This window comes from Clupea harengus, chromosome 11 (genome assembly GCF_900700415.2).
Source record: "Clupea harengus chromosome 11, Ch_v2.0.2, whole genome shotgun sequence".
Classification (NCBI taxonomy): domain Eukaryota; kingdom Metazoa; phylum Chordata; class Actinopteri; order Clupeiformes; family Clupeidae; genus Clupea; species Clupea harengus.
Window position 1 is genome coordinate 24787587 of NC_045162.1, and position 20016 is coordinate 24807602.

Genomic DNA, 20016 nt, shown 5'->3' on the forward strand with positions numbered 1-20016 from the left:
AGAAGGGGAAAGTACATGGTCCTCACACTTCTACCTCCCATTTGAAACCTAAATGCATGCAGGTACTGTATGTCACATAATGTATTAGTCTACTGTTTCTGTGGGTCACTGTAATAAATCGCTCTTTGATATAACAACAAATACGTAGTTGAATAGTTACAACAGAAGTTCGTCTTGTTCTAGGGGAAACCTGTCACATTGTGATGATTTGTGGTAGTCACAAATTCACTTTGAAAAATGAATCCATTGCAGGCTTTGAAATGTTATAGTTCGTATTTATAACCTTTAAATTATCATCTCAGTTAATCCTGTGCCATTAATTATGTTTTACTTCTTTGACTTGGCAATATAATCAACAATTACAATAATATGAATAAACATCTAAGCACTCTTTCTAACAGAGCCTGACTCCAAGGCCTGCAGCGCAACCCATTATCATTCCTGTTGTTAAGACAGAATTTGGAAATTAATTTTGTAATGAAGAGCCTATCTATCCTATGTAAAGATTATATCATTACATTTATATTATATTTCTACACACTGGTGTCTGAGATATGATGGCTATACAAGTCAGATGTCTTATATCCTCAAAAAATGCATACTGACAAGCTAAGCATCCTGGTGTGGTCAACTGTCTCAAAACTAATTCAAGCAATAGGCATAACCATGCTATTAGTTCGACTCACTGTTGTACACCCTAATGAGGCCACAGAATTAACACCACTCACTGTTTTACACCCTAGTGAGGCCACTGACACACCCTGATGAGGCTACAGCCTTCAGCAACACCATTGCCTTTGCTTAGCCTACTATTTATAATTGATATCACTACTACGTGTCATATACAAGTATTACAAATGTTTAAAATGAGAATTCAACATATTATATCTGTATCTGCACCTATACTTTGGCCTATCACATCATCACTTCACCAGAACTGTTCAGTGCAAGCAGCACAATCAGCACGATCAGTTTTGTGGTAGAAGAGTGCCATACGGCAGCAGGGTGGATCTGAAAACAGTACATTTCTGCTGGAAGAATGAATTCAACCTTACTCATCTTACACATTTCCTTATATTGTTTTCAGACTGCACTTACTGCTGTGCTACCACTGATGTGAATTATTGAACCATACGCTATACTCTTAGCAATGGATATTCTAACACTTATGTAGGTGTTTTGAGAGAGTGCTTAGACCAGAGACTGCCTAGCACAGGGGTGTATGCTAGGCCTACTCTTGGGAGATAAAAGAACTCTTTGATCACAGAAAGTAGTTCACAGGAAACTTCCTATGGGTACAAATATCACTTTAAAACAAGCCACCTGCCGCTGATACCAAGCCGTGAAATGAAATTTTACAGTAACCTTGTTAACTTATACGCTTCTCTGTTTAATTGTGTAGGCCTATGTCATTGTCAAAAATCCACTAAATAGGTTACATTTAATGACAGTCTCGTGAAAAAAAGAATCTAAAAAGCCAACAGAAAATACTATCTAGAAAATACAGCACAGTCTAGTTCTAGGCAGCTCTAGATCACAGGCCGATTTATATAACATAACTTCCATTACGAGTGCATCTGCATTGCAACTGATGTGGTGATTGGGTAAAATTCTGCTCGCGAGGCGCATCACAACCGTGCTGCGGCCAGGGGCGTAGTAATACGCCTTCCCACTGGCCTTCAATAAACACAATGAGTTGCCTCTGTCAAGAAATTCACTCAATGACCTCATGTTAATTGTTTTGACTGTACTTCTTGCTTACTCTACACTGCGTTCTAATGTATGTTGTGTCATTTAACACTGAAATAAGTGCGTTATTCAACAATAGGTCGTCGTCAAACGTTTTATTTTTTGGAAAGTAGGCCATGTTAGCTACTAACTCCTCCTCCTTTTTAACTATGATTACAACCAATCAGGAACCAGCTTTAAAAAGGGGAAATTACGTAAAACAGCGAATCCACCAGTGCGAGCGAGGGTGAATAGGAAACGTCTGCCCCCTCAGCGCAGGTATTTGTGTCCGTGAGTGACCAGCCCGCGAAGAAATTCAATGCTTACGTTTAGAGAAATATAGAAACCCCCCAGCCCGAGGAAAGGGTGAGTTGCATTTGTTATCCAACGAGTTGCTTATTAAATATAAACGTGTTTGCAGTTTGGACCATTTGTCGTCATTCTTGTAAAACCGTAGACGATATGCGGAGGGAGCGCGTTACAATAAGGCTGTGCGCAGTCTGTGGTGTGTATCAATTGTTAGCTGTTTCAACCCAGGAAATACCCTCTCTTACTTTGCTAAAAGACGTTTTACCAGTCAAATTTGAGAATATAATATGGAGTTGTCTGCAACGATATAACAGCGAAATGCTGGTTACACTCCTGTTTCCTTAATTTAATCCGCTCAAACGGCTGCATGGGAACTATTTCCTCCCCGCCCCTTCTGTTCTTTTTGGCAAATCGCGTAGCTAGTACCTCTGTGAATTTTGCGAAAACTACTTCTGAATGATCTAATTGTCAGCTCACCTACGTTGTGGATAAGACGTTACAACATACCATTCTAATGTTTATCACGTAAAGTTGAGGAATGTAAATTAAGTATCTAACTCATAGCCTTTCCATCCCCTACCACCACAACGTGCGTGCAGAATTGTAGAGACAAGGTGCGCTCAGCTCTCCCAAGGCAAGTTGGAATTGTATGAGTTGTATGTAGTTGTTCCAAAATGACTTGTGGAATCGCACCTGAGTCTAACACATGACTTTCATATGCATATAAGCAATCTCCCATGACTATCCCCATGCACGCAGACATATCAGACCGAAAATGAGCTTTTCAAAGACTACTAAGAGGAAAGCACTACTACAGCACAATAGTTAACTATGTCCCTGACTTTGTAACCATGTTAGTGCCCCTTTGAAGACTTTATTGAAGATTAGATTCAGCAACATAGTTTTGCATAAATTAGACACATCATGAATGCAATGCTGCATTTAACATGTAAGAACCAAAGATATTTTTTTTATTTTATCGCTACATAATCTGTCTTAAAGATAAGATGCGTAACAGTAGGTGTATACCACTTTGTCCATGCAGTTCTATATATTACTCCAAAAAAACTGCCCAAAGGCATATCATGTATTCAATGACTGCCCCCTTCTCTTCGCCTACAGTCATATTGACGAATATTATACATTGTGTTTTCTAGCAAAATGGCTGATTCCGACTTGTTCATGGAGTGTGAGGAGGAGGAGTTGGAACCATGGCAACAGATACACGAGAATATACAGAATGAAATGGCTGAGCCTATGGAGTGCGCTGTAAAGCAAGGTGGTGTGCCTGCACGTTATAGCACTGGAGTTCAGTGATGTGGATAATCATAATGAGGGATTTGGGGATTTTGAGCTGGGTTCTTTAACTTTTCCTTTCTCTTCACATTAGCAAGGTTAATGGAGGGCTGTCTCATGATCATACACAGCAGAATGTTTGTCATTCTTATGAGCCTCAACAGGCTACAGATGTTAGATCCTCCAATACTACTAATGTCATACTCTTATCATTACTCTTTATAGAAGTAAAATCCAAACTTATCCATGAATGCTTTTGTAAACGGTACGCATTCTGCCAAATGTTTTGCTGAGGCCACAATTGTAATTGCCTCTGTGAAAGTCAGTAGCATCAGTTAAGGAAACTGTCTCTTTTCAATCATCTGTAGCAGTGCCTGCAGTGCCTCCAGTGGTGACTCCTGCCTCTGCACCCGCCCCAGTGGTGTCCACCCATATGCTGCTCTCAAGCCATGCCCTGTCTGGCAGCAGCGGCAAGGACACTATGGTGCCGCTGCTCACCAACACAAGTGAGTACCTGTGGGTACCTGGGCTCTCTTCAGGTCTATTGGGACATGCCCTGGCATTACCACAGTGTGCATAGTGCACCATGTTCTACTTTGGACTATGCAGCACTCCTGACAAAGACATAAAGTGGCTTTTCAAATTCAGTTTTAAATTCAGACTGACTTAAAAAAAACGGTCAGTCGTCATCCCTACTGATAAAACAAAGTCGAAAAGATGAGGTCATTCTTTTAACTTACAGTATGCACAAATACTACTGAAACATGTTCTGCCACTGTATTTTACATCCAAATGTCACAATGCACAGGCTGCGTAATCCCCTTTCTTGAGATTGTAGTTATAACCCTGCTATAATGCAGCTTATTTGCCTCTGTAAGTATTTGAAAGATTAACCCAGGTGTGGGAGATTAGATGTTGCAACAAAGTTGTGCAGCAAGTTTAATCACCTGGAAAACTACGTATATATATATATATATATATATGTGTGTGTGTGACTTAACTGCCATAAAAAAAAGTGTCTACTAAGTGAATAGATGTATGTCTGATTATTTTTAGTATGGGCTCCATATATAATGTGTATGTGTGATGGTATGGGCTCCATATGTAATGTGTATGTGTGATGTGGTGTGTAGTCTGTGCTACTACAGCATCTCTCCTCACCTCCATGGCTTCGGTCCCTGCCTCCGGTACTCTGCCTGCTGGCCTCCCCAAACCCTGCCCGGGGCAGCAGCTGATCCTCACTCAGGGGGCAGGGGGAGAACTCTCTCTCTCCCAGGTGCTGCTCCCTGCCCGCGGCCCCGGCGCTGCCACCGGCCAGCCTTTTTTCTTTACCACACAGGTACATTTACATTAAACTGGCATTGACCAAAGTTCTGTACTTTCAAAAAAAAAAATGACAGAAAAGGACAGGGATTGATGACGACACACAGAGAAACAAAGACACACTGTACAAAGAATTTGGAAAAACAAGCCATAAAAAAACATACCAAACCATAAAATAAATGTTTCCGTAGCCTAGTGTTACATTTGTGTATTTTGAGGCCAGTGGTAATGGAATGGCTGAGTCAATGTTTTTGTCTTTGCAGGGTCTTCCTGTTCAAAATTTAACAGCTGGACAAAATCCTCTTGGGATCGTCCTGAACGTCCAACAAGGTCAAACCATTAAGCCCTTCACGCTGGTGTCAGGTAATAAAAGGACATTTACCTATGGTATTACCTGTGGTATATAGTATGTGGTGTATAGTGTATATATATATACTTAAGTGTTTATTTATGATGTTTTGGTAGTTTTGTGTTTCTTGGAATTGGACAGTGTGTGTATTTTGTAAATGTATATTTAAACTTGGGTAAACCCTTTAGACATGTCCATGAAACAAAAGTTAATCAGAAAACACCAATTGCAGTACAGTCATGTTTTGTTTCAGAGTGTACTGTACATTTCAACAATTCCTCTTGCAGATTGACAGTAACCCTTAAGGCCAGCATGCACTAACATGTTCTCTCACACCCTCTCAGCACCTGGAACTCCAACTCTATTCAAACCGGCAGTCGGAGGGTCCCGAATTATAAATCAGCCCGCTCAGTTTAAGGCTGTCACGCAGGGTGGACCTGTGAATTGCCCAGCCCCACCAACCCACACCACCACCTTCACCAGAGTCCAGATCCCAGCCACCCTCACCATCCGCAACACCACCCCGATAAACCAGCCCAGACCCACTATGGTGACCGTGTCAAGTTCCCTGCCTTCAACCTCCGTCAAGACAACAACCATCCCGACAAAACAACGTGAGCTATGTCATGACTCTGTGATGGTCACACTGATGAATGAATGAACTAACAAACAAATAGATGGATTAATTGAGAGGTGTTTGAGGGAGTTTGTTGGACATTTTGTATTATCAGTTATTGGACACTCATAAGGAAACAAAAGCAGCCAGTTTGCCTTTGAAGTAATTGTCTTCTTCCTTGACATTTTGGACTCTGCAAAGCTGATGTCTGTCCTTCTTGTTCACCACAGCAAACACAAGCAGCCTGCTCACAGTAAAGCCAGGAGAGGGCAGCACTGACCTACCGAAACTGGTGAGCCTGGTCAACCAACCTCAGACGCTCATCGTGCTGCCTAGCCAAAAGGCCAACGGTATCTCCAGCAGCTCCACCCCCGGCACTACGCTCAATGTCCAAGGTATTATTCATTTGTAACAGTCTCTGGTTTGATCAAGCACAAACTAGAAAACAAGGTGAAAAGGCTTTTTACCCTTGTACCAATTCAAAATGGCTCAACTCTGCCTCCTCCCTTTCTTTGCAGTGATTCCTGACGCAACTTCACCGTCATCACTTAAAATATGCCCACGCTGTGGAGCCCAATTCAAAATGATAGAGGCACTACGTGGACATATGTGTGTAAGTACATATTGTTATTGAAACTATTAACCAAAACAGCCTGGCTCCCGAGTGGTCAAAAATAATAATAATATTAATAATGAGTAATACTATAACCTCTATAACCTCTTCTGGGTTCAACTAAGATGGGGCAATCTGGAGCAAGCAACCCGGAACATCCAGGAGGATCTGTTAATTCCTTGCTCTCTCAGTTCTGTTGTCCAGATCTGACCCAGGCTCCCAGCACCAGCAAAGTTTCCCCTGGTAAGTCTCCTACGAGCCTGAAAAACGCAATTCCGCCAGCTCAAAGACAGACCGACAAGGGGGCTGACGGGGAATCTACAGACAAGCTTGTGATGCTTGTGGATGACTTCTATTACGGAACGTATGAGGGGAACCGCACAAATGCAGCCCAGGACAACCTGAAGGAACCGCTGACATTCAAGTGCCTCTCTTGTGGCAAGAAATTGAGAAGCAACATAAGGTATGTGAATCTGTGTTTCTGTCAGTTTGTCCCCAGGGCCAACATTAGGTTTAAACGGCTGTGTCATGATTCTGCGTCATGATTCTGCTTGTCCAATAACTCGGTCCTTCACTTGCTGCTAGTACCAACAGAGGGCAACATCACAGAAAAGAAGTGTAGACTCTGGGCCCTAATTAGGCACTGGAAACTCTGTGATCAATTGAAAATTCCTCTGACTTTGGCATTTGGGATATAAGTGTGGCGCAATTCTTCCCTGAAAAAGAGCATTTGCATGAGCCAATCACAAACCATCCCAGTCCAATCCTGATTGATCTATTTGGCAAATAAACTTTACACAACAAATAAACAATATTTCTTTATTAGCAAAGAAGCCGGAGCAAATTCTGTAAAGCTATTATTCTTGTCTTTAACGCCTATGTTATCAGGGTTTAATAAAACAACGAATTCCTTTAGTTCCTTCCTACCCCTTTTGCTCAATCAACTGTAAAGGAATGTCATCCATGATAAGAATGCACAATAACTGTGTGTTGTCATAACTCTTCTCATTATTTCTATTCAGAAAATGTGGCCTAATTACATGAAAGCAAAAGAAGAAATCTGTGCCACACAAAAGCATTTTTAACAGAATGCAGAAAGAGATTGCATTTATGCTGTGGTTCAGGTGGTCAAATTCATCCCCATAAACATAGCTCACGTATGCACTCCCCATTCATGTAATGGTCACTGCTGTGCTTGCGTCAGGTTCTCCTTTCCAACCCTGGCCACTGTCTCTGGAACATCCTAGAGGGGGTGTCAGTATACCTACACATGCAGTTACCAATAGCCTCGCGTCATGCAAATGATACATTTATATGTTCACTCTCTCCCCATGACAACATTGCCCTACAAAACAGTCTTTCACTTATCTGTTAAGTTTTACTGTTCTGGGTGCATTGACAGCACTAAATATATTTTGTTGCTTTGTCTACAGTCAGAATCATTTTAAGTAAAAAGAAGGATAAGGATATAATTACAATCTAATTAACATCCATACTATGCTTACCTGAGATGAACCTATTAAACAGTTGCAATAAACGCTTAAAGGTGATTATTTTGCATCACCACACTGTACTGGGAAAGGAGTGAAAGCACAAATGGTTCAAAACGTTTAGTTCCATAGAAAACAGGGCAGAGTGCTTCCAACAGTGCACAGTCGTCCTTAGTTTCCACCAGTTGATTTTGCTCTCAAATGAAGGGCCAAAATGTCACTACATTGTGCAACTCCTTGTAACTTGTAAAATTTGATAATAGCATACCCAGTGAGGGGGAGGTCCGAAAGAACAATAGGTGCCCTAAGTGCATAGGGTCATATCTTTCAATAAAGTGATTAGGCTATTAGCCCCAAGACCGTTGTGTTACAGAAACGATTAGTATGTTCATCAGAACTACATAGCCTAAAATAAGGGCAATGTGTCAGAAACTATGAAACTTAATTTACCCTTGTTATAATTTAAAATCACACTCACACACAGACAGTAAACTCTCAATGGTATAGCATATTAACTTCAAAATAATTATTTCTTGTCAGGGATTCAGTTGACTTGAGTCACAGTGGGCTCTCCGCTCACCAGTAGAGGGATTAGTGAGAGTCGTGACAGAACTTGACAGTCAGTCAAAAGAGTCAAACCTCTCATCACAGCTCAGGAGCTGGTACTTTTCCACTTCAAAAGAACCCAATCATTCTGCAGTTTCTGCATAATAGTTTAGGCTTTAGCTTACAATGTAAGACTTACATGAGTGAGTGGAATGATGTCCTTGTCAAGGAGTCTATGTTATCACTCCCTTCAGCTGTCTTCTTCTAAATGTGTGTTTACTGGTTGATATTTTTTCACATCAATTCAACCCCACTGAGGTCAGAATAATATGTAACTATTGAGTCCTGGGCATGACGTTAAACTGCACCCGGGCTGATGGAACTCATGATCGTGCATGACTCAGCAATCGTCTGAGGGAAGGGAAACCCCGACAGAAAACCAACTGGTCCTCCAGGTTGGGGGTCGGGCTACAAGCCAATCACCTGTTCCCAGAAAAACTAAAATGATTACTTACACTGCAACTATTCAGAAGATATGGCCTTGTGCGCCTCATGGCGTGGAGAGAGAAAAAAAAAAAAAGCCAGGCATGACTGCTATTTTTGGAGAGTAAAGGAGGACAAATGACTTCACTCGTACTTATCAAACTTACAAACCTTGAAATGAGCTGGGAACCAACCTGCTGAAATCTTGAGCGAGTTTTCCTCATCTCCCTGCAGGCTCATGAACCACATGAAGCACCACGTGGAGCTGGAACAGCAGAATGGAGAGATGGACACCCACACGTCTTGCCAACATTGTTACAGACAGTTCCCTACTCCCTTCCGCCTTCAGTGTCACTTGGAGAGCGTACACAGCACTTACGAGTCCAGCAGTAAGGCCCCACACCCCACACCCCAACCATTTCAATGGTGTTCATGTATTTCATATGGAAAGTGTCATCTAGACCAGTTAGCCAGTTGGCCACCAGTTGCTAGTTTTTTTTAAAAAACTTGGATAATGATAAACTGATTATAGTTTTGTTGGAAGTTATGGAGAAAACAGGCTGACCGTTTCTTGAACAAGCATGGGTTTTCTGTCTCCCAAACTCTGTTTTAATCCTCTCTCCTCAGCCAAGTGTAAAATCTGTGAGTGGGCCTTTGAGACTGAGCCAGTCTTTCTCCAGCATATGAAGAATACACACAAGCCTGGGGAGATGCCATATGTCTGCCAGGTAAACTCGCTATAAGGATTATATCTTTAGTGAATCTGAGTTATTTTATTAATAAATCCCCATTCTTCAATTTATCTGATTTATTTTATTGGAGAGAATTAGATTACATTATCATAGACAACTAAAAACATTGTTTATATCTGATGTAGCAGAATGCAACCATAGCAGGATACACTGGGGAAATTGACCGCAAATATGGCCTCTGAAATGTTTCTTGCAAATGTCAGGTGTGTGAATACAGGTCGTCATTCTACTCTGACGTGTACAACCACTTTCGCACGTGGCATGAAGACACACGCTACCTGCTCTGCCTGTACTGCCTAAAACTCTTCAAGAACTCCAACTCCTATCAGCAGCACTTCTCCCGACATCAGGTGAATATGGACTCAATCCCCATGCAAGATGTGGACATTTGGTTGTCTGTCCATGTGGTGGCCTTGTGTTTTAAAGATGTTACTTTGTAGTTTTAAAATCCTTTAATTTTCATGGAAGCCTTTTAAAAGGTTCCTCCATATCCAGTACTCAACTTGACAAGTGTTGTCTTATGCATTTGAGCAGAAATCTACAGTGTACCACTGTAACAAGTGCCGGCTACAGTTCCTCTTCACTAAAGAGAAGCTTGACCATAAGATAAGCCATCACAAGACTTTCCGCAAGCCCAGGCAGTTGGAAGGACTCTCCCCCGGTACTAAAGTGAGTGACTGACTAGTCCATGAAATCAGTCTAGTTCTAACTGTCAAATACAAATGAAGTGTGAATATCTGAGCTGACTTGCTGTTACTAACCGAATACTGGAGTTCTGATAGCTAGCGAGTCAACTGGTCAATTATCTTTCTTTCCAGGTGACCATTAGAGCATATTCACAAACTAAATCGCGGAGCGCTAACTCTGGAACGTCTCAAGGAGCCTCATTACCCCATCCACGGCCATCCACTGCACCTGTCAGCCTCTCTCAGCCCAGATCAGAGCCCAAACAGATCGTTCAACAGCAAAGAGCCAACGTGTCGAAGAAGCCCATCAGCAAGATGATCGAGCTGCTAACCAAGTTCCAAGAGCAAAGGTGATGTGGGCTCTCAAAATGTCAAAGTTTAGAGCTAGGCTTTGCGCCATATTTAGCATGGCGGTTTGGAAGGTGAGCAAGGGTCAGTGAGGAGTACAAGGTGTGCCTACCTTCCAATTACCTTTCACCTTTCTTTCTTCTATTTGTTGTGCTAAGGCCCTGGGTCCTTATTCTGATCGAATGTGCTGTGCTGTGAAACATTTGACAGACTCAGTATAAATCTAAAATGAATACTACTGTCACTACCAGAGCCACTTATGTCATTAACGTGAAACCATTCTCTCCGCAGGCCTCTCCTTGGCAAGCAGAAGTGCATTGAGTGTAATTACGAGGTTCCAGACTTCACGCATCACTACCCCACCTACGTCCACTGCTCCCTGTGTCCTTACAGCACCTGCTGTTCCCGTGCCTATGCCAACCACATGATCAGGTGAGGAAACCTCAAAGTGACTTTTACATACACAGCCTGTTTTGTTTAGACTCGATGTTTGACCTTAATAGAACTGGTACATGATTTTTTACATTTTTTTTTTATTTCAGCAACCATGTCACACGCAAGAACCCCAAATTCAAAGGGCCTACACTGCCACCTCCAAGGTAAAGCTGAGTTTTCCCAATTCTCTGACCTTTTATGGCTTAATATTATGTCTTAAATAAAGGAGTTCTTCAACCTCTTCAATTGCCATTTTCTTTTCACTTGCAGCTTGTTAAAGATGGTCTGTAGAGACTGTGATTTCACCATCTTCAATGGTGACCTGATGGCCAAGCACTTGGTGCAGAACCCTGGCCATTCCTACAGTACCTGCACTCCAAAAGGTGTGTGTTCTCCCAATCCAACAAGACTGATTACACATGTAAATGGCCAGTTGTAGGATGATGTCATGTTTCTGGTCATCATGTAATTGTCATATTGGACAGAACAGTTTTGTGTTAGTAATGGTTTACATCAGTCAATTTCAACACCCTATTCAGCTGTGAATGGGTGGTGTGTGTTGCTGAATATTTAAGTATGCTGAAAGTTACAGTGTGCCCAGCATGAAAGTTGTTTTTGGTGTCTGCTATATTTCAGCTTTGCTGTGGGAAAAAAACATGCACTATATTACATTTTAATTTAATAAGCTGAAATAAAATGCATCTTTCTTAAACCTAAAATCTGATTTGTGTGCTTTGTAACATTGCAATGTTTGCTGCTGTAAGGGTGTCTTTTGTGATCTTTTGGGCGAACATTAAATAAGCATGCATAATTTGGCTTGGGACATTTTGCTATGTCTTGTGATTCTTTGGGGGCTTCAGTTTGTTTTGCAATGGCTGCTTTGTTGGTTTTGTTTGCACGATTTATTTGAATGTATTTTGGCTGTAAGCTTGCACCCCTATCAGTTTTGTTTGCTCATTTCTATGAACTTTCTATGATTGATTGCAAGTAAAGATGCTAACTAGCTAGTGCTCTGCAGTAATTTAAGAAATATTCAGATATTCAGATATACATCGGTATCGGCATATTAACACAGTTATTGCTCACAAATTTGAGGCGTTAGTCTCTAAAAGTTGTTTTTATTTTTTGTCAACCCTGACCACTATGTTATTACTGGCGCAGAAGGTCAGAAAATGCCTGAGATTTTAGTTTGCTTTTTACACTTTTACCCTTTATCAGTCAATGGGAACCACCAAGCCTTTCCTCTGGAAAAGAGAGACAAGCCGTGCTTGCAACATACAAAAAGACGTGGAGGGCCTTATGCGAAAGCTGCAATCATAAATGAAACAAGGAGAATGGAACAGCTTATCAGTTACTTTTTTCTCTGATCTTTTTTTTTTCATTTTCAGCATGAGTCTCATAGTTAATTGGAGTATTGCTGAAATATATCCAACTCAAGAGCAGCAGTCTAACTGTGTTCCTATGATCCCTCCCCTCCCCACAGAACTCCTGGAGTCGGATATAGAGTTCAGCGAGGTTGAGGAGGAGGAGGAGGAGGAACCACGAAGTGAAGAAACTAGTGCTGTAGGGAAGGAGCCAGATTGGGCCTCGGTGGATGCCTGGACCGATGGCCAGAGCAATAAACCCATCCCAGATTTCACTGACTCCAGTGGGCCCTGTCACTCCCTGGGCAAAAATAGCGATGCTATTGACTACTTCCAGTTACTATTCCCCAACTCACTGATGGAACTCATCACTTATGAGACCAACGCCTATGCCAAAGGTTACTGCTTCTTGGGGCAGGGAGACCCTGACTGGACTCCCATGACGGTGAATGAACTCAAGGGATTTTTTGGTCTCTGTATTTTCATGGGTTTGCGGCATCTCCCTGAAACTCAAATGTACTGGTCCTGTCAACACTATGATGGCTGTGCAATCTTCATGAGAACGATGACATTCAAACGCTACCAGCAGATAGCCTCCCACCTTCGAATGGGGAGTTGGGTCACAGAGAGGGAGGGCAGCAGCAGTAAGGGCCGGCTCCGACTCTTCCGGCCCATGCTGAACATCCTGGAGGTCAACATGTGGGAAACATACAAACCCAACAGGAATCTGACCATTGATCGTGCCCTACTGCCACGTCTGGAGACTGAGGGTGGTAAGGAGAAACGACTTAGAGAAGCACAACCAAGGATATGGCTTCTCTGCGACTCCAAATCTGGGTATTGTCATCGACTGCACATTCAGACTCCGTGTAGAAGAGGTAGGGAAATCGTTGCCAGTGTCGTGCCTGCATTAGTTGAAGGTATAGAAGGTAAACATCACCAGATCTACCTATCAACATCTCTGGCATCTATCCCCGTCATGCAAGAGTTGTTGGTCCAGCAAATCTACACCTCTGCATCTGTACTTCCTCAATCCCCAATTTTGCCCAAAGCACTTTGGGATCAGGATCATGTGGAGACACCTGGAGATTTCCGGCAGTCCACCTGTGGCCCAGTGCTGGTGACCAGATGGAAGGATGCTAAGGAAATGTTCTGCATGTCAACAAATTGTGAGCCAGGGCAACCTGATGTTGTTTGGAGGAAGTCCCACAGCCAGCCTGGGGAGCTTGTTTCCATCCAAAGACCACTGGCTTTTAAGTTGCTCCAGGACAACATGCGGGGTGTTGATATCTGTAACCAGCTGCTGATATGCAACCCACTGGGTGGGCTAGCCCTTGACACACACTGGCGCTGCCTGTTCTGGCTCTTGGTCAACTTGAGCATCATCAACTCCTTCATTGTGCTGAGAGAGAGCCGCAAATACAACCCGCCCACATGGGTTCAAGGTGGTGGCCGCTTCTCCCAAGCCCAGTACCGTAAACGTCTGGCCTATCAGCTGGCAAAGTGTGCGCGTAGAAAAGCTGAACAGTTTCATAAATACCTGAGAAAGCCAGTAAAGCCAGTAAAGCCAGTAAACCTTTGCCTGAAGGAAGAGAGAAAGGGTGATTCAGAAGGTGTGAGACACTACCTGTGTAAGGTCACTCCGAAAACCAGGAGGTGCAGGAACTGTGTGCTGAAGAATGTCCGTCACGAGACAGTGTTTGGTTGCAGTGTTTGCAGGGTGAACCTGTGCAAGGGTCCCGTCTGTTTCTGGGAATACCATGGATTCTCCACCCATCTGAAAGGTCTTGAGCTGTTTTGAGTTTCTTTGTTTATGATGGATGCCATGTTTTGTGAACATTTTTGTAAAATCTATAGGAGATTTATTTACATGTGATATTGTTGCACTTTTGAACACAAAAGCACTTAATAGCTTGTGGCTTGTGTTGTCCCCATGAGAAGTCTTGGCAGGTTGATCACAATAATTATAATATCTAAGTAATACGTGCAATGATGTGTGTGTGGAAGATGAGTTGCCTGACATCACTTCTTCTTGAGAGTTCACACACATCACATTCCCAGTCTGACAGGTTGGGGATCTTCTTGTCCCAGTTGGATAGATGTGACTAGATTAGTACCTGGAGCAGATCCTATATTGATAGCTGCTGTTATTCTGAACTCATGAGAAATGAGCTGGAGATTGGATTGTTTTGCACATAAGGTTTCTGGTAGATTTCAGTTGCATAAATGGAATGAAGGTCCCTGGAACAAGGATATTATGAGTACATTATAGGGGCACTAATGTGTTCCAAAAAATGAAAATGGAAGTACGGCTAGGATATAGCATTTTACAATATTCCAATGTAACCTACATAACCTCCATCTTAGATTTTTCAAGAGAGTATAAAAATGCCTCAACCATACAAATACGTTGCATAGTAGGCTAATATATGGAAATATCAAGACATGCTGTGTTGTGAATTAAAGATGCAGTCCGAGAATACGGTTTTGGTTGAGCTCAACAGCCAATCAAATAACACCCCTTCGGAAGCACATTGTATTCAAACACATATACTTTAATATGGAGTTGGTTCCCCCTTTTGCAGCTATAACAGCCTCCACTTTTTCTTGGAAGGCTTTCCACAAGATTTTGGAGTGTTTCTGTGGGAATTGGTGCCCATTCATTCTGTAGAGCTGAATAGAATGTCATTACAGTCCCTGTTGGTGTAATGGTCAGGCGTCCGAATCCTATGTTATGTCTTGCAATATCAACTTGTATCCTTATGATGGGTCTGTAAATGTGGTTTACTGACAACAGGCCTACACAGCATCAGACTATAGCTAGGTTAATGATTCCGAAGTTTCAGGCAGTCTAACGAATGACTGAAAAAATGTAATCCTGGCCATTCATTGCGGTGGTACTGGATTGCAAAAAACAAAGAAAACGCGAAAACAAAACCTTGCAACCATGAAGTGCAAATACAGCACACAAAAACAAAAACCTGTGGTGCTGAGGTGCAGATGCATTATACAAACACAAAAATACGCAGCCCTGAAGTGCAAAACAGAAAATTCCCAATTCACTAAATGCATTCTGGTCAAACAAGCATCACCCTAATAATTGTTGCTTGTCATTCTCTGCCTGAATGAGTAGCCTTTGAGGGATTTTGCAAGTCCACTGGAGACCGCAGGGTGGATATTATCACCGTTTGAATGTGGCAGGAGGCTGAATAATCACTAAATGTAACCTATCGCTTCTATGCTTCTGTTCACAAGAGTAGGCGAAATGGTGCTGTGTATAATGGGTCTTTGCATGGAAGTATGTTTTGCTCTTGTGGGGTGTTTGTATTCATACGCGTAACATTACAGTTTGTATGATTTGCAAAGTTTGAGCCATCATCAGTTCATGTTAATTAGATATGTTCCTAACTGAGTATCTGCTCACGTAGTCATGTCAACAAAAATACGATAAAAATGCAGCTCTAAAAATGATGTAAAAATGCCAAATGTTGTATCAGATATGGAATGACAAGATACACATGCAGCTTGCATTTGTGGTTACACGTGAACATAATTAAACCTTTGCATCAAAGTGGACCTGCAACAGAACATGCTCAGGTGCCAGTTTTTGGCAGGCTTGCCCAGTATTTGTTAGTGAGGACAACAGATTTGCAGATTACTACACTTGGTGGTAGAGTACTAGTTTAAGGACCTTTACTGTTCTCTATTCTTATACTGTAGTGTGATTTAAATGTTAATTTTTTCTTGTGTTTTTCGTTCCCTTTAGCACCTCCCAAAGTGGGTTTCATTGAAAGGTAATGATAAAACACATTCCATGCATATCACAGATGTGTGCACACATTTATAATGTTTACATCAGTACAGTGGTCTTATTGTGAATGGAATACAATATACCTTAGTGAAAAAATACTTTCTTGGCCTTTTGGCCTATCTGTTGTAAGTGACGTGCACATGGACAAAGCATAAAAAGTTCTTGTTCTCTCTTGGCCTTCCGGTGCTTGAGTGAGACATTTCTGGTATGAATAAACATGATTGAACATTTGAACATAAACATTTTCGTCCTTTGATAAGTAGTTAAGCAATTAATCAAACCAGTTAGATGTGATAAGAAATTGGACAAACAAGCTAATAATATTTTGCTAATCATTTTTTTTGCCAAGATAAAGCCCTTTTCTGCCTGCATAACTTGACTCAGAAAATGCACCTCTTTTTTTACGACAGAAATCGGGGTTCAGGCATGAAGAGAAACAGATGGTCAGGCTCGGTTTCAGAGTCCCTGGAGGACTATTCTGCGTTGAAGAAGGATCCAGACCAAGAGTCCCTGGAGGACTATTCTGCGTTGGAGAAAGATCCAGACCAAGCCATGGCTCCCTTGGAAGACTCCGACTCCGACATGGAGCAAATGGACGACCACGTGCAGAGGCCTGCAGAGGAGTCTGATGAGAATAACAGGAATTCAGAGCAGGATATCAGTGAGGAAACACACACACAAATCCCCCCCACGCATGTGAGCCCTGAGGCTGAACCTCAGCGGTCTGCCAAGGAGCGAGAGGAGACCCTCTCCGTCAGGCAGCTCAAGACTGTCCTGTTTGCGTTGTGTAGCGGGATCGACAAAGCATCAGAGAGTCTTGCTACTGAGCCAGAGCTCATCAAGACCTGGCTGGGGGAGAAAGAGACCCAGTTAGAGAGTGAATGCCAGAGAAACACTGTTGATGGTGGTGACGCTATGGGGGCCATTGAACGCCTGGTCGAGTGGGTGCTTGCACAGCAAGAGCAACAACTGCCAGTCAGTTACGAAGATCTCTTTCACAAGGCCTCGGAGTTGCGTAGCCAAGCCAATCAAAACAGCAGCTTTAGAATCTCACACGAGTGGGCCGTGAGTTTCATGCTACAGCACAGACTGGGTGCCCAGACCATTGCAAATGTGGATCGCCCTCTTCCCGGTAGCATGGAGGGTGACTCGCTCCGTTTCACTGACTTTGTCCAGAAGCAGATCAAACTAAATGACCTGCGTCATTCTGTCATCGGGGCTATGGATGAGCTATCCATCTTTGTGGATGTGGACTGTCTTCTTGACACGGCTCCTTTAGTAAAGAAGAAGATGGCTTTCCAGTTTGTAGGCAGTGGCAGGTCTTTAATTGACATCTACTTGGCCATTCTTGCTGATGGCACAGTACTGCCAACCCTGGTGTTTTTCAAAGGCCAGCTTCCCTCAGGGCTACTCCGTGGGTTGCCAAACTGTGTTCTGGTGGAGGGCAAGGCTGAGGGGTTCACAGAAGAAGAAGAGCTGGATATCTGGATTGAAAAAGTTTGGCGAAAGCACCTAAGTGCTCACGATGACAGCAAAGCTCTTCTGGTCATGGACGGATATCGCAGACACAAGTCAGACCCCAGTCTTGGCAACTTGAGCAACTGCAACACCTTGCCAGCCATAATTCAAACAGGATGCAGCTCCAGACACCAGCCTCTAGAGATGTGTTTTCGGCCGGTACTGCAGACATTCCTCCTAAAGCGCTGGGCTCAGCTGGCTGAGAAGGGAGGCTCTTCCGGGGCTTCAGCGAGAGATGTGGTGCAGCTGCTGGTGGCCTGGCTGGTAGAGGCCTTATCCAGTCTCTCCGATCCCGGGATCATCCAGCGCTCTTTCTGTTTAGCCAAGGTGGTTGACGAGGAGGAAGGAAACAAGAACCCAGCAGACGCTCAGGCGGAGTTGATCGCTACAATGAAGGAAGCCATGCTGCGACCAAAAGAGATGGAGCCAAAGTCACCTGGAGAGGCAGCAATGAGGACGACTGATGGAGAACAGGTCAGAAACCAGGGTCAGGAGACCCACCCAGAAGATCTGCCAGAAGCTGAGGCTGAAACTTTGTCAAACGCAAAAGAACAGACGGCAGCCGCCCAAGCGGACGAGACGGAGGAGACACACAGTGAATCAGCAGACAAAGCCGAGTGAAGTGAGGTGAAGCTGAGACCACAACCTTTGTCTCTTTCTTGACTTTTGTCTCTTCTCCCTTCTACCTCAAGTTTTGCAACAAAAAAAAAAGGTCCACTATGCTGTACATTTAAACTGTAAAGTATAACTTTTTTTTCTGAAATAGCGGATATCCTGTGAGGCTTAAGATGATGTCCCTGCCTGATATACGTTGCCTGAGGTACGGTCTGTTGACTTGGTGCTCTGAGGTGTTCTCTGATTTCATTTGATGGTTGTGTCAATGTGCAGACAGCAAATTAAACCACATTGGGAAAAAATATAATCTGAGAGACTGTCAAAAAGTTAATGTAAAAAGTGTCTGTGGATGAGGAAAAATTGTATTATGCTGTTATACTTGTTTCTCATGAGAAAGTTAATTTATATGACATTACTGTTTTATTTTATATAATAATATAATTGCTATTCTTCACCTTTATGTATGACCCATATCCCCAGAGTATATAGGGGGGTGATGTAACATCTCCATCATTAGCAGAATTTTTCTTTGACAGATTTGTGGTTCATTGGTAATAGAGCAGTTGCTTTACTTAAAAGCTGAAAAATGGAATTCCATTCTTGTTAATGGAAGATTGGGATGCAAGATTGTATTTGCTGTTATTCAGTTATCCACTGGAGTAGTTCCAACCATAACATCTTATACTTATTGTTTTTCCTCTTTGTGGGTTTGTCTAATTTTACAGTGTTATGAGGAAAATGAATAGCAAAAAGTATGTTGATACATCTGAGACAATGGCACTTCATTTTTGGCACCTCCCACTATCATTTATTTCCATGCCGCAGTTTCTGTATAGTGTAAAGGGGTTTTCTACGTGGCATTTTTAAAACTGTTGCAAAATAAAAGACTTCCTAGCATCAACTATTGCAATTCTGGAGTTTTTACACAAACAACTACTAAAGAAAGAGTGTGAAAGTTCATAGAAACAAAAAGACTCTTAGTCCTGCCTAGTGAGGGTTGTCCTTGGTTCAGGTTAGAATTTCCACTAAATTGTTAGAATCTAAATGAGCATGCCAAAGTTGAAGAAGGGACCGGAGGACGCAGTCAGGAATTCTGGAGTTTATTTCAGCGTGGAAACCCCCTCTCAGCTGGTGCTCAGAGGTGCTCAGAGAATGTCCTACCTGGTTGTACAATATGTTGGCATTTATACTATTCAGTCAGGTAGAATACAGCAGGGGGAGGGGAGACCACACCCTAAAGGTGATGGCAGGAAGAGAGACAGTGAGGTGTAGGGGTTCACCTATGGGGGGAGGGGGGTGATACCAGAGCTATGCATGCTAATTGTTCAGGTCTCAGTGAGACAGACAGAGTACACATCCATGGGTATGAGTTACAGATACAAATGATACAAAATAACGGTAGAATAGCTATTCTGCGGTTCCATCAGTCCCCCATTTCTCTGCTCACACAAGAACCACCAACAACCAAATCAGAACCGGAAAACATCAATATGCGGTTCCATCAAAATACAGCAGATTACACAGAATTTACAGTTTTATCAAGATATTTTACACAGTTAATTATTTTTTTTAATTTACATGAAACTGTGTCCTTTTACCTACTGTGCATATAAACATAATTATGTAATCATACAAAATTAGAGGTTGGTGCCATTATTAGAGTTAGTTACTTTATTTCATGATGAAACATATCAACTCTTTATTAACTATGAATTTTTCCCTGAATTACATAAA

General features: G+C 42.5%; 1 protein-coding gene across 1 annotated transcript; it reads left to right on the forward strand.

The window, feature by feature from the left end:
• Nucleotides 1–1948: 1948 nt before the first annotated feature.
• pogzb (pogo transposable element derived with ZNF domain b) lies at nt 1949–19183 on the forward strand. Its single transcript, XM_042709233.1, has 20 exons — nt 1949–2094; nt 3195–3316; nt 3702–3839; nt 4467–4672; nt 4920–5019; nt 5350–5619; nt 5852–6016; nt 6140–6234; nt 6426–6697; nt 8988–9142; nt 9381–9481; nt 9709–9855; nt 10040–10174; nt 10324–10541; nt 10831–10971; nt 11082–11138; nt 11245–11357; nt 12458–14122; nt 16105–16132; nt 16473–19183. The coding sequence occupies exons 2-20, from the start codon at nt 3199–3201 to the stop codon at nt 18286–18288; spliced, it is 5940 nt and encodes a 1979-aa protein (XP_042565167.1). The 5' UTR covers nt 1949–2094; nt 3195–3198; the 3' UTR covers nt 18289–19183.
• Nucleotides 19184–20016: the final 833 nt, after the last annotated feature.

What these genes read in the sequence shown, in the direction of transcription:
- pogzb (XM_042709233.1), top strand. Translation starts at nt 3,199, where the DNA reads ATGGCTGATTCCGACTTGTTCATGGAGTGTGAGGAGGAGGAGTTGGAA. An exon ending in CTTTTTTCTTTACCACACAG is followed by an intron (nt 4,673 to 4,919) that starts GTACATTTACAT and finishes TTGTCTTTGCAG; the next exon opens with GGTCTTCCTGTTCAAAATTT. An exon ending in AAAGTGGGTTTCATTGAAAG is followed by an intron (nt 16,133 to 16,472) that starts GTAATGATAAAA and finishes AAGCTAATAATA; the next exon opens with TTTTGCTAATCATTTTTTTT.